Genomic DNA, 15,498 nt, shown 5'->3' on the forward strand with positions numbered 1-15,498 from the left:
TTATTATTAATGTTATCATAGCCAAGGTGATGAATTCTGATATTTATGACAATGTATTTAGATTTTATCAAGTTTATTTATTATTTATTTTAATTAAAACAAAAAAATAATTATATAATAAATATATTATTATATTTAAAAATAACACTAAAATGGCTAAATTAAATTCAAATAACTCAAATAATTTATTATTGAAATTTCATTTTTTCTTCACACTTATATATCATTCATATTATAATTTATATAAATTTGTTTATTATAAATTATGATTTCATTGATTATGTGACTCGTGTATATCCAAAACAAAGTTTACATTAAACGATATATTCTAAATTTTATCTTAAATTTTTATCTCAATATGATAAAATAACTAACTTCAATTGAAAATTTTATATTCATATAAAATTTTATTATTATCATTATGCATATAACATGAGACGTTATTACTTCAAATTTTAAAAAGAATCCGGAAACACCTAAAATTTTCCTAACTAAAATAAATTATGAATAACTTAAAATAAGTGATTTCTTCTTATTATTTACCCAAACGGGGACAAACGTCAGTCCAATATGTCAAAAAAAAAAGGTGGAGAAGTACTAATTGGATTCATTCAACGAGTATAGCATAAATAATCACACATCACACACACATCCACGCTGTCATCTACACACTGACGCACACTAGTGTTTGTAATTACTCTCCACATCAATCTCACTCCACATCATCTTCTCCGGTCACTCCGCCGGCGATGCTGCCGTACACCACCGTCTCCGCGGCGGAATCCGCCCTCGGCAGAACCCTAACCACGGCGGAGACACTCTGGCTCAATCACACAGCGAACAAATCGGATTACTTGCTATACTGTTACAATATTCTATTCCTGTTCATTATATTCTCGCTATGTCCTTTATATTACGTGTTAATTGAATATTTGTTCGGAAATAGTGTTGGTGTTTATAAGATTCAGCCGAAAGTGCAACTTTCGTTTGGGGAGAAGATGAAGTGTTATCGAGATGTGATGAGGATGTTCGTGCTGGTTGTCGGTCCGCTGCAGCTCGTTTCGTATCCTTCGATTCAAGTAATTTTTCGTGAATTTGAGCTGTTTTGGTTTTAATTTCGGTGTTTTGGTTGATGTTTATGGGTTATGATGTGATTTAAATTGCGATGTTATATGGGAATGATGTGATAGATTTTAGTGGTGTGTACGTGTGTAGGGACTGTGATTTAGTGAGGTGGATGCGGATTGAAAATAATGATTTGAACTGAAGTAGTGATCCGTAGATGTAAGATTGAATCTGTACTTTGTAGATTATTCGATTGATATTATGTCTTTGTTGATGATTTGTTGATAAAAAAGTAGAAGTGTATTTGTGAGCTGTAGACTTGTAGATTACTGATGACAATTTTGACTTTGTGTTGTGTGTGTGTTTCGGTATATTGGTTTTGAATATGGCATTCAGATAACTCGGATGGCTTTGTGATTTGTTGCTAGGGATTATAGAAATGCAATAATATTTTTTTTATAGTATGAAACATGGTATTGTTCTATTTTGGTCGAGTATTAATTTGATTGCTTTATGATGTGATTTTGTAGATGATTGGAATAAGGACAAGTTTGCCCTTACCTTCAATTTATGAGATTGTTGCACAATTGACTGTATATTTTGTTGTGGAGGATTATACAAATTATTGGATCCATAGATTTCTGCACTGTAAATGGGGGTATGAGAAGATTCACAAGGTTCACCATGAATATACTGCTCCTATCGCGTTTGCAGCTCCATATGCGCATTGGGCTGAGGTGTTGATTCTAGGGATTCCATCAGCTCTTGGACCAGCAATGGTTCCGGGGCATATGATTACTTTCTGGTTGTGGATTGCGTTGAGACAGATGGAGGCTATTGAGACTCATAGTGGGTATGATCTCTTTATTGACCCTACTTGTTTTTCATTATTGATTTAGTTTATTATGTTAGTGTCATTGTCTACTTTTGCCAATGTAAAATGATAACTGTGTTAATGTCATTGAGTTACTTGAATTGGTATAATCATTACTAGTAATCACTAAATATATCGCTTTAGACCTTTATGTGTTGGTGTTTTATTAATTTCTTTCTCAAGGATATACTTGTCATGTTTCCATCTTCCTGTGCACATACATATGAATTCTATTATGTGACTGCATGCTGTGGATTTTTTTGGCTCAATGCCCAAAATATACTTGGGCTTCTGGTCATGTACCGGATAAATGCACCGTACTCTTGCTAACAATAGCTTAAATCACCATAAAGCTGCTTACCTACATATGTAAAGTATTTAATGCCAATGGCCATGTTTTTAATTTATTATTTCTGTTTTCCTGGAAGGAAAAGATGGAATTTTATATATCACATATTTAAAGGGCTTTATTTTGAAGTAAAGTATTTTGTGGAAGCTTGGTAATTTTGTTTGGCATATTCATTACCTATCTATACTTTCTGCTACCATGAGAACTTATATTGTGATCGCAATCTTTCTACTTAAGTTTCATTAATCTATTTTCACCTCTTGCTAAAATATTGTGCAAACTAAACTATATATTCTAGTGTGCAGTATCGTCTTTTTCATCTTATTTTGTTTACCTATAAGTTTTAACTATTAGATTAGATGTCCATGGAACCAGATAATAAATGAGTCTTCCAAATATTGTGCTTCTCTATCTTGTGATGACATTATGCTATGGGGTGATGTCAATATACAGGTACGATATTCCTTGGAATCCCACAAAATTCATTCCCTTTTATGGTGGTGCGGACCACCATGACTATCATCATTATGTTGGTGGGCAAAGTCACAGCAACTTTGCTTCAGTGTTCACATACTGTGATTACATCTATGGAACAGACAAGGTATTATAAACCAGCAGCTATCTTTTGTTGCTTGTGTTCAGATATAGACTCGCTATGGACTGATTTATGTTATTCTGATTGTATGAATCCATCAGGGCTACCGGTATCAAAAGAGACTTCTTCAGCAGGTAATACTATAAGTAGCTTTGTTACTGTACCTATGCATTACAGGTTAGGAAAGGATAGGATGATCGAAGGGTCAAAGTTTTAGCATGAGTTATCCATAAAATCCTTAGATTACAGGTCTACTTGCGTAGAATCAGAATGTAATGTAACAAACAATATAATTTCTGGTCATATTATATGGTGTGGTTGGTTATTGCTTTCCGGTTATCCAAATATCCTGACATTCCGTATTTGTTTTGGTTTATGACTATTGGGTATGTTCTGGTCAAACTAACCCTAAAATGATAAAGCCTTTAGCATCTGAAAACCTGGAATTACTCTACCTTATTGATCATTATTGATGTTTACATAGTTTTTAACCATTTTTTCTCGATTTCTTTGATCCAGTTGAAAGAGGGAACAAGGAACAATGAAGGAAAGAATCAAGGCTTACAGAATTTCCTCGGTCAAAATCCTAAAGCTGAGTAGTTCTCGTGACGTGGGAATCCTTCTCCAGAAGGTTGTTATTTAGCATGCTTCTCAAGCACTATCACATAGCATGTAGGATTTATAGGATATTTCCTGTTGCTTCTTTGTGCTGGTTACTAGTCAGGTATGTAGAGTTGTAGGCATTGTATTTTCTAGTTCTGGTGACGATGAGCTCGGGGTTCTTTGTATCTTGAGTTGTAGTTCTGCCCAACCCCTTGAGCACATTGCACATATGCCTACTGAGGTGTGGCATGAGGATTCCTAGAATATCACGTTTCTCTGGGTTGTGAACTGAGCCTTTCATTTTTAGCTGAACTCGAATCTCAGTAGAGGCCCAATGCTTCTTTTTCGTTGTACAGGCCCAAATATGAGGTTTCCATCTATATTTATTACTCATTCCGTCATTCCAAATTACATGCGATGTTTTGGCTTTGGCCGGAGAGGTTGGAAAATCATACTCGATAACTAACCTTACGTGACATTACTCAAAAAAAAAAAAAAAAAAAAAAAAACTTACATGACACAGTTGGATTCGCAAAATACAAATTTAGGTCGGGGTTTGGTGATTTCGGGTTGATCCAAATTAATTCGAAAAAGATAATTGTTTTCAAGTCGAATTTGGGTAATTTGAACATTACCAGAAATTATCTGGAATTATTTATATATAATATAAAATATTATATGTTTGTAAACAAGAGAGGTCTATATTATTTTTGTATCTGTAATTTAAAATAATAAATGTTTTATTTTAATTTAATATAAATTAAGTTATAAGATTGAAATGATATTTAGTTGTATATTTTTCGTTTAATATATATATTTATAAATAAAATTTATAATATTATGGATTGGATCCGATTAGTTGTGAGTAGTGTGAGTTGGGTATGGGTTAAATATTCTGATTCACCAGCAGATACCCAAATGGTCAGGTGATCAAATGACCAAAATGTGACTAAATATTATGCATTCAATATGATCAAAACAATTACATTATTTTAAAATATATCTATTTTCTTTTCTAAAATTAAATTTTAGTTTGAAGTAATGTAAGAAAACAATTATTTGTAAGGTTATAAGTCATATTTGTCAAAAAGAAAATAACTATTAATTTATGATCAATGTGATCGCACAAAAGTTGAAACAAATAATTTTGGACGGGTAATTTATACTGCTGATGGCGATATTTATGAATTTAAGTGAATTGCTGTTACTTTTCTCCTAATTATATATCTTTATTTTACAAAAAATTCAAAATTTATGCATAGCCGTGTTATTTCACAGAGACTCAGATAACATGACAACTAAAGAAAGAAAATTGCGTTATAATGTGAGATTATATACATTTGAACAGAAAACTCGTGAGAAAAGAGGATCAGAAAGTGAACTCTCATGTTATGATCAATTTGTTTTTTTATTAATAAATGAATTATCACTGTATTATTTGCTTAGTTCACAAACAAAGTGGTTGTCCAACTTTAGTACACCCACTTAAAATAAAGATTAAAATATAAAAATATTTTATACGTGAAACATGTGTGTGGGGAATCTTTACTCTCTGAGTTACACTTTTATGATATACTTGTATCATCAATTTAACGTCATCTGTCCGAATATGAATATTACAGTTTCAGCCTAGCAATTTGTTCTATAATTATTGTAATAGATAACTGAAGAACGAATTTATCATCATACAGTTACGAATGAGCTTGAGGGCTGCTTATCTTTAAAAAAATTTAAAAATATTCTTAAACAAGCAGTTGACCGATTCAAAAATATTCTCACAGTTGACGTGTTTATGCCCGCACATAAATCAATTGAATTCAATGGCTGTAATCCTCTAAATATAAACCTAATTTTAGTATTTTAAAATATAAAAATTACATTAGAATATTTTTTAAATTTTTAGACAAAATTAAATGCATTTGATGATGAAATGTGTATTTTCTATTATAATCTATCATAACTAAACTGAGGTACTAAATAATTATTTTTTTTATTGAGCAAATAAATAGCCCTTATGATGACCAACAAATCAACTCGAGGTTAAAAAATAAAGAGCACCAAAGTAATATCCGATCAAATTTGAAAATTTTCAAACAAGAAATGGGGTAGGTCGATTAACGCTTTGCTGGATAATACAATAATATTATAACGAGAAAGAAAATGAAGATACGAAAATAATGATTGAAAGCAAATTTAAATTTGTATGCTACCTCTTGGGTCATAGGTTATTGCAAAATAAATGTACAAATGAAGAGGAAGCAAACAAAAGAAAAGCTCTCAATGTCTAACGCAGAGGCCCACAACAAGACCCCAATAACATTAAAGTAAAAGGCATCGATACATACTTCTATATAGTACACTTTCAAGACTCTGACTATGCCCACTGCCTCTGGCACTCCGTTTGCTTCCTTCTCTTCTTCACTCTCATATTTTAATATCTATAAAACCGTGGCATTTTTTACCGATAAATTCGTTGTATCTAATTTAACATACATACTATACTAAGTCCAAATCAGTCCAAAACTGAATTTTTGTGAGACGTAAGCGGTGCAAATCTGGTCTAATCTTTGAAACACAGTATTGTCCTGTTATGAGAGACGAATATGATACTATTGAATATAGATTACAGAGCAGATAACATGAACTAGATATCAGGACGGGTAAATTAAAATTTTGTGTAAGATACACGGTATTTAAATAAATAATTTTCTTTTAAAAATATATTTAAGTTGTAATTTTTTTTCTTTGTAAAAATATATTATAATTTTATATTCAACTTCAATTACAATAATTATAATCCAAAATCAACAGCTTTCAATTAACGTTGAATATTTTGGCCATATTCTTTAAAATATATCAAATATACTGATGTTTTTTGTTTAGTTTTTCCTAAGACATGGATATTTTTAAAAAAGAAATAGATTAATTAAAATAACTTGGAAATTTTTCAATGTAGCCGAGATTTCAAACTATCAATAAAACTAATTTTATATACACTAGCTTATAACCCGTGCAATGCATGGGCGGTTAACTTATTTGTTATTTTATTATATATATTTTAAAGTTACCTAATTTTATTGTAAAAATAAAATTATGATAGAATAACATGGTTTAATAAATTTTTTACTTAACAGTTGGATAAATTCTTCATAGTTAAGTCCGTTAAATGGCTAATTGAAAATTAGGTCGAACATATATATTTTAATGAGAATGTTAAAATATTTTCTTTTACATGTTATAATTTAAGGTGGCCTATAAACTCAAATATAAACTAACCAATCAACCTTTGATATTTAGTTAATAATAATTAATAATATGGTATAAAACATACGCATGAACCAAATACCTCCCCATCATACTAACCTAAATTTGATGTTTTGGTTTAATTGATAATAAAAAATATACTATAACATGTTATAAATTTAAGAGCTCCGTGGGTCGAATACCAAACGATTCACCAAACTCAACTAACTGACCAACCAAGTGAATTTTTATTTTTGGCTTTAATAGTGTAATAATATATAGTATATGACAGATTTGTAATATTTCTTTTAATATGAGATCATTAGAGTATTTAAAAATAATGTTATTAATGTATTTTGGTTGAATAATATCACATGTTATTTATTAATAATTATATTTAATGATATTATATTTTTATATATATGACGCCCGTGTTGATTGTAAAAACTCGGTTTTTTTAGTTAGAAAATCTAAAAAAGATAAAGCGTTTTGATTAAAAAGACAATTACTATGCTGCTCGATATTATTTTAGAAGATTGATTTTTTTTTTTATCTAAAAAATATATAAAAGATAATTTGATTTTGTTAAAAAGAATAATTGGTTATATATATAGATAGGCCCGTACTTCGGCCCAAGTACCGACCGCCCGACCAATATAATAATATTCCCTCTATTTTTTATTATTTGACTTTTAGACTTTTGGCACACATCTTTACGTATAAATATGTCGCTCATGTCCGTATTAATTGTAAAAGATTAACTTTTTAGTTGGAAAATTTATAAAAAGATAATATATTTTAGTTAAAAAAGTAATTACCATGTTTCTCAATGTTATTTTAGAAGATTGAGTTTTTTAGTCAAAAATATAAAAAAGTAATATATTTCAATAAAAAGGATTATCTGGTTATATAGATAGGCCCGTACTATGGCCCAAATTAAAAAGAATAATTGGTTATATAGATAGACCCAGAATAATTGGTTATATAGATAGGCCCGTATTTTGACCCAAGTACTGACCTACCAAACTTTTAATGTTTCAGTTTTAAAAGGATTATTATTAATTGGTTATATAGATAAATTATTTATATAAATAGGCCCAGAATAATTGGTTATATAGATAGGCCCGTATTTTGGCCCAAGTACCGACCGACCGACCAAACTTTTAATGTTTCGGCTTTAATAGTATAGTATAGATGTGTATGACAAATATAATAAGAATATTTTCTTCGCAAAACAGTAATTCATTATTAATTGGAAATATTTAGTTTTGCATAGTTACTAAAATCATATTTTTAGAAACAAAATTCAAAAACCAGAAGATGAAAGAGGGGAACAAGAAGCGCGTGAATTAAGGTTTGTAGTTAGAATTCCACAACCACATAAGTAGGCAGTAGCACTTCAAGTAGTATTCTATTACACACACATACACACACATTTGTCTCCCTCATCACTCTTTTTTCAAGAATCTCTCCTATTTCAACGACCCGCCACCATAAACCTCCCCAACTCGCCGGAAAACCGCCATGAACCGCCGTCATTTGTCCAAATTCTGGCACCCACCAACCGGTTTAACATCTCCGGCCAAACCCATTAAGTAAAAATCAAAGCTTTACAGTCTTTTTGCTTAAAGATCAAAACTTTACTTGCCTTTTGTGTTGTTAATGGCTAGTACAACTACAGTGAGTCAAGAAAATGAGCCCACTGAGTCGAACTCGGTGCAGGCTTCTAAAGAGGAAATGGCTGCTAAAGCTGTGCATAAAAGGTATGAAGGGTTGGTAATGGTGAGGACTAAAGCTATTAAAGGGAAAGGAGCTTGGTATTGGGCCCACTTAGAACCCGTTTTGGTTCATAATTCGGATTCGGGTCTGCCCAAAGCAGCTAAGCTGAGGTGTTTGCTTTGTGATTCTTTTTTTTCTGCTTCAAACCCATCAAGAACTGCTTCTGAGCATCTCAAAAGAGGCACTTGCCCTAATTATAATCTGCTTCCGAAGCCCATTTCGTCGGTTTCTACGTCCGACCCGGGTCAGAGTTCGGGTCTGGATCCGGGTCGGGTCAAAATTCCGGGTCCGACCCCTGTTGGGTTGCCTTCACCACCGCCTCAGACTAAGCCCCGGAAGCGTAATTCTTGTTTTTCCGGGGGGCGTTCGGGTGCTCGAGGCGGCGGTGCCAGCGGTAGTGGTAGTGGCAGTAATGCTGGTGCATATCAAGTGTCGCCTGTTGATATTGTTGATCCTGCAAGGCTGTCAGTTGAGTTGGGGTATTCTCCGGTGACAGTGGCGGCGACTGGTGGTAGTAGTATTGTGTTGTACAATCAGCAGCCTCATCAGCATTCGGCATTGTCGGGCGGGAAGGAGGATTTGAGTGCATTGGCTATGTTTGAGGATAGTGTAAAAAAGCTCAAGAGTCCAAAAGCATCTCCTGGTGTAAGTAAGATTCAAATTGAGTCAGCATTTGATTATTTAGCTGATTGGGTCTATGAATGTTGTGGGTCAGTTTCATTTTCATGTTTAGACCATCCTAAGTTTAAGGCATTTCTTAATCATGTTGGTTTACCACCGATTTCCCAACAAGAATTGAGTGGGGAGAGGTTAGATGCTAAATATGAGGCAGCTAAGGCAGAATCTGAGGCAAGAATTCGTGATGCTATGTTCTTTCAGATTGCTTCTAATGGTTGGAAATCAAAGAGTTATGGCAGTGTTGGAAATGAAAATTTGGTTAATTTGGCTTTGAATCTTCCGAATGGGACTAGTGTGTTTCGTAAATCAGTTTTTACTAGTGGGTATGTATCGTCTAAGTTTGCTGAGGAGGTTTTATGGAAAGCGATTTTAGAAATTTGTGCTAATAATGTGCAGCAGTGTGTAGGTATAGTTGCTGACAAGTTTAAGGCCAAGGCCTTGAGGAATTTAGAGAATCAACATCATTGGATGGTTAACCTTACTTGCCAGTTTCAAGGGTTTAATAGTTTGATTAAGGACTTGAGCAAGGAACTTCCGATATTTAAAAATGTGTCCGAGAATTGTTCACGATTAGCTATTTTTATCAATAGCAAGTCTCAAGTTCGGAATATTTTTTACAAATATCAGTTGCAGGTATATGGACATGTTGGTCGATTGAGGGTACCCTATCAAGGATATGAAAGATTGGATTTTGGACCTGTATACACCATGGTTGAAGACATACTAAGTTCTGCTAGGGCACTTGAGTTAATGTTGGATGATGAATCATATAAAATAATTTCTATGGAAGAGCCACTTGCTCGAGAAATTGAGAAGATGATGAGGAATCCCCAGTTTTGGAATGAAATGAATGCAGTGCATTCGTTAGTCAAACTTATTAAAGCAATGGCTCAGGAAATTGAAACGGAGAGACTGAGAGTAGGACAGTGTCTTCCACTTTGGGATGAACTTAGGATTAAAGTGAAGGATTGGTGTTCTACTTTTAAAATTGGTGAAGGATTGGTGGAAAGAGTGATCGAGAGGAGATTCAGAAAGAATTATCACCCAGCTTGGGCTGCTGCATTTATACTTGATCCATTGTACTTGATCAGGGAATCAAGTGGGAAGTACTTGCCGCCATTCAAATACTTGACACCGGAACAAGAGAAGGATGTGGACAAGCTCATAATCCGACTTGTTTCTCGAGAGGAGGCTCACATTGCACTGATGGAGCTTATGAAATGGAGAACAGAAGGACTTGACCCGGTGTATGCTCAGGCTGTACAATTGAAGCAGAGAGACCCGATAACTGGAAAAATGAAAATCGTTAACCCCCATAGCAGCAGACTTGTGTGGGAAACTTACCTATCCGAGTTCAAATCACTGGGAAAGGTCGCAGTAAGACTTATCTTTCTCCATGCAACCTCATTTGGGTTCAAATGCAATATATCTCTATCAAAATGGGCAAGTAGCAATGCACATTCTAGGGAAGGAATAGAGAGGGCTCAGAAACTTTTATTTATTGCTGCTCATTCAAAGCTGGAGAAGCGGGACCTTTCACAGGAAGAAGATAAGAATGCTGAGCTTTTTACCATGGCAAATGGTGAGGATGAGATGCAAAATGATGTTTACATTGATACATCCACCGTTTAGCGTTCATACCCCTATCGCTATCCCCGCCTAATTTTGAATTTTAAATTTAGGGTTTGAAAAGACAAAAGTTGTGGTAGGTACTTAGTACTTGTTAATCTCTAACTTCAGATTATCTGGAAGTGAAATATAGTAGGAACATTCTATATTCAGTTGCTGCACAGCCTAAAGCAACTGCTTATCTCATTATAAGTGTGCTGGTATTCTTTTTTAATGTTTGTGAAAGCAACAAATGCAGTGACACATACATTGCTAAAATTGTTGTTTATACATAATTATTTTTTCCTGGTGATTATTTACCAAATGCATATGAGATTTATATTTTTACTGCATTTAACTAATTATTTACAGAAGTGGTTTAGATGCACTCATCTGTAAGACTGTAATTATGTTGTCGATGCTCGTTTTCTGGAAGCTTTATAGCTGCCACACTGCAGCAGCATACACCTATGAAGCACATCATCGCACAATTTTGTGTACACTGTTTAACATAGAACACAAGTTACAAAGCTTTTACTGATATACATGAATTAGTTATGTTCATTCTTCACAAAAATAATTTGTTGTTTCCTTGGATATAATTAAATAAATGTTTCAGCTGAGTAGAAAATGTAGAGATGTATGTATGTTTATAGACTGTTAGTTATTTTTGTTTGTTGTTAGTAATCATCTTTGCCAGTTATGTGTACAGAGCCAAGTTGGATGCCAGAATTACTCATCTTTCAATTCTTTTTACTATTTTTAGCAGAACTGTTAGACAATGACACCAGATTGTGCAGAAAATCCAAGATTGGATTTTTGATTTGAGTATTATTTGGTGAACCAGTTTCAAGTTTGTTACATGGACAAAGATGAGAGTTTACAAATTGTGACTGGAATCTGGAAATTTTACGAAGACAGAAGATCCTATCTTTTGAAGGATTGAGCCCTGCAGGCTACATGCACAGAAGGGAGAGTATTTTCAGCTTCTGGTTTTTATGGAGATGTGAACAAATAAGTAGAAATTATTTTACGCTACTCTTCTGGAACTTTTGAAACTCGTGGCATCCATACAAATTACAAAGTCACTTGATGATGCTCCCTGTGATTGCAGTGATGGTCACAAGAGGTCCCGAAGGAGATGAAGAATGCCGGCAAATAGCACACAAGATGCTTGATAGTGATCAGACAACAGATTTTAATTAATTTTGATGGTCTCAGACAGCTCAGGACTAAGGAAAGTTTACAAGCAGCCACTAGCCAGCAGTGGACCAAGTTTTTGCGTATGTGAAATAATATTCTCAGTTTTCACCTAAGTTCTGTGCACTTGAATAAAGTTAGATTTATAAATTCTACTATCTGATAAATGCAGGAATATCAAAATATAAACCCAAGCCGCCCCTGAGCCTAAGTTCCTATATCCTGTGTTTGTTTTTCCATGAATAATGGTCAGAAATTTCTTGAAATGGATGTTTCTTAGTTTGGGGAAAATGCATGATAGTCCTTTCTTGAATATGAGCTGCTCTTAACTGCCAGAATATTGAAAAGTTGAAAAATGACACATGACATTATGATAATCTCTCACATCATTAGGCCAAATTAAATTTGAATAGGTCGGTTTTAACATGTGTTGTCTTTGTACTAGTACTCCTGTGAAGTTGCTATGGTTTCGCTTTCACATCATTATAACTAATTTTAGGTACAATCAATCATGCATTTAAAGCATAGACAAAGAGGAGGAAAATTCAACAACAATCTTATAAGTATATTCATGCATGTAATGCAGGCAAATAGTACTTTCTGAAGCGGAAACAGGTTTTAAGTTCAGCCAAACAGCCTCTTCGCGTAAAGATCTCCACGAGTCATGCATGTAATTCATCGGAGTAAAACATATTTTTCCTTTGCTAAATTACTCTGCCTAAATGAGAATCACAGAACCATTTCTTTAGAAGCAGAAACTTAATAAAGTTCATTGACTTTTATGTGCTGCATTATTCATCATGCAGAGGCCAGAGCAAGTGGTTAAAAGCAAACTTTATCATTTCTTATAGCTGTACAAGATATTACATACTCAAGTTCATGGCCTTTTCAGAAACTTACTTATTCATGTTCAGTAAAAAGTGTAGATGAAAAAGAAATGTTTTACCTGGTTGTTGGATCACTTGTAGTTGAGTGATGCAAGTACAAAGCAAATTAATACACTGTACAAAATATATGCTCACCTGTTTGAGATTCCATTGTATTGTCATACGATGATAACTTACTGTGTCCGGATACAAGAGATGGTAAAAAGCAGCAGACATGTTCATGTTTATACAATGTGGGCCTTTTTGAATTATGAAAGCCCTAAAAGCCCAAAGAATAAAAACCTTTTCTGTATTTTCATCATCATATCCGACTATAACACACTTTTCTAGATAAGTTGTTCATCATTATTTTGCTATGGTTGGTACAAATTTTTCATCGTGTAAACACTTCACCAATTTATAGTACACCTGGGGCTTTCTCAACTAAAATTTCATTATTTTCAACCCACTTCTTATAAGAGTACTAGCGTTTTACCCGTGCTACGCACCGAATATTTATTTTTAAAATAAAAATAATTTTGTTAATATATAAAATTTCAATTATATACTATGTTGTCATCATTTACACAACTTTTTTTACATAAACATAGATATAAATTTTTTTAAAACTAATTTTATTTCTTAATACTCCAGATTTGATAAACTATAAATATCTCATTATTATATTAACTGAAATAAATTGAAACTCATATTTTCATTTCAAATAAATATTACATAAAAATCAATTATCAGTTCAAAGTTCAAACATCACATAATGCATGCTCCCAATTTCAGAACCAAAAATCTGAATAATTTGGATTCAATTCAGTTTCATTATGATTTCTGAATTTGTACCAACACCTATCATGTATTAATTTACTTTTCGATCCCCGTTCGAACGGAGATAAAGATCCCGCAAGAATTTGTGAAAATCCTAAATAATATAAAACTGACTAATATATATATTACAATATATTTTAGAAAATCAATTCTTTTTTTCATTATTTATAAATATAAGAATTTAAAAGAATAATCAAATTCATATTATGTGAATTATTAATTTAATATATGAAATATTAATTATATTTTATTTTAAAAAAATTGTATTGGTTAGCTATAATTTGTACGTGGTTAACACATTGGTTAAAATTTCATAAAAGTAAAGTTGGAGAATGAATATCAATGGTCTAAAATTTAGGTATGACGTCTTATTGCTGCTAAAATAATTCTTTTTTCAAACTGTGCTACTGTTATTTTTCAATAAAAATTTTTTGTTAACATATAGCTCAACTTGATGTTGCGGAAATCTCCGATTTATTGATATAAATTATCAATTTATTTCTGAGTAATTCTTAAAACAATTCACCCATTTGCCGATTACACTCTAATTTTATTAAAAATTCAAACAAATCTTCGATAAATTTTCTCGAAGCTAATATTTATATAATAATTTTTTATTTTTTACCAAAATCGACCTATTATGTCATTTTAGTATTGGGGAGTACAACCCATGTTTCTGATTTCAGAATTCGAAGTCCGGGCTGAATCCACCTCGATTCTAAAACCCATTTAAACAAATATAAATTTATATTTTTCTTCTATGATAAAATTTTCATCATAAAATAATTTTCTTCTCGGTCCCGACTCCCGAACTTTAACCGGTGAATCTCAATACTTGATTCTCATAGTTATGGCATGAAGAAGAACCAACAGATATATTCTGCTTGAGGGTATCTCTTACAGGGGCGTATTGGATTGGGATTTTAAAGCATTTTTTTGCATTCATGAAATCCGAAAGTATTCTATTGGGATTATTTGAAATCTATTAAAATCATGAGGTGTTCAATTGGGATTTTGAATTAGCTACAAAATTTGGTGGTATTCAATTGGGATTTTAAATTATGCTTTACAATCCGATGGTATTCAATTAGGATTGTTTAAAATTCATTAAAATCTGATGGTATTTAAATGCTGATGGATTTTTTTCATTTCATAAAATGATGGATTTTGTGGCATTCTTCAGTGTATTTTAAGTTTTTTGAAATCCCACCAAAATCAATGAGATTTTGAAGCATTATACCTAAATCCTATCAACTCTATAACATTTTATCAAGAATTCGCACAAAATCAAAATCACATACAATCCATTAAAATCCATAGACTACAAACAATCTATTAAAATCCCAATCGAATACACCCACGTAGTTTGATAAATTTTTTTTATTTGATCCAAAATTTAGCTAGTGTCAAATCTAAATCCTAGTATGATTTAAGTTTAGCACGAAGAAAATCCATATACATTAACCTTAAACCAAACCACTCCTTGTAGATAACCGAGCATGAGTATAAGCCGGAGAAGCAACGCCAACTAAACGACAACTTATGAATAGCCAATCATGATTCATGATATAAGCCAGTTCAAGATATAGGTGGTTCCATAATTTCCCGTTGTTTATTTTATCATGGAGAGTTTATCTTATATCAGTGAAATCGTCTTCCAAAAATAAATAAATTCTTTTATTTTTACACATATAAAAAAGTTGATTCTAATCGCTTATAAATAAGCGTATTAAATATTCGTAAGATAATTTATTAAATAAATCAAAAAATAAATATATAATAAGCATATCAAAGAAAA

General features: G+C 32.4%; 2 protein-coding genes across 2 annotated transcripts; both read left to right on the forward strand.

The window, feature by feature from the left end:
• Window positions 1-570: 570 nt before the first annotated feature.
• Window positions 571-3,897, forward strand: LOC108206019 (methylsterol monooxygenase 1-1). Its single transcript, XM_017376178.2, has 5 exons — window positions 571-1,079; window positions 1,596-1,918; window positions 2,742-2,889; window positions 2,985-3,017; window positions 3,403-3,897. Exons 1-5 carry the CDS (start codon window positions 750-752, stop codon window positions 3,481-3,483), a joined length of 915 nt encoding a protein of 304 aa, XP_017231667.1. The 5' UTR covers window positions 571-749; the 3' UTR covers window positions 3,484-3,897.
• Window positions 3,898-8,098: 4,201 nt separating this feature from the next.
• Window positions 8,099-11,142, forward strand: LOC108205729 (uncharacterized). The gene has a single exon (XM_017375768.2). It carries the CDS (start codon window positions 8,392-8,394, stop codon window positions 10,816-10,818), a length of 2,427 nt encoding a protein of 808 aa, XP_017231257.2. The 5' UTR covers window positions 8,099-8,391; the 3' UTR covers window positions 10,819-11,142.
• The last annotated feature ends 4,356 nt before the right edge of the window (window positions 11,143-15,498 follow it).

Source organism: Daucus carota, chromosome 2 (genome assembly GCF_001625215.2).
Source record: "Daucus carota subsp. sativus chromosome 2, DH1 v3.0, whole genome shotgun sequence".
Classification (NCBI taxonomy): Eukaryota; Viridiplantae; Streptophyta; class Magnoliopsida; order Apiales; family Apiaceae; genus Daucus; species Daucus carota.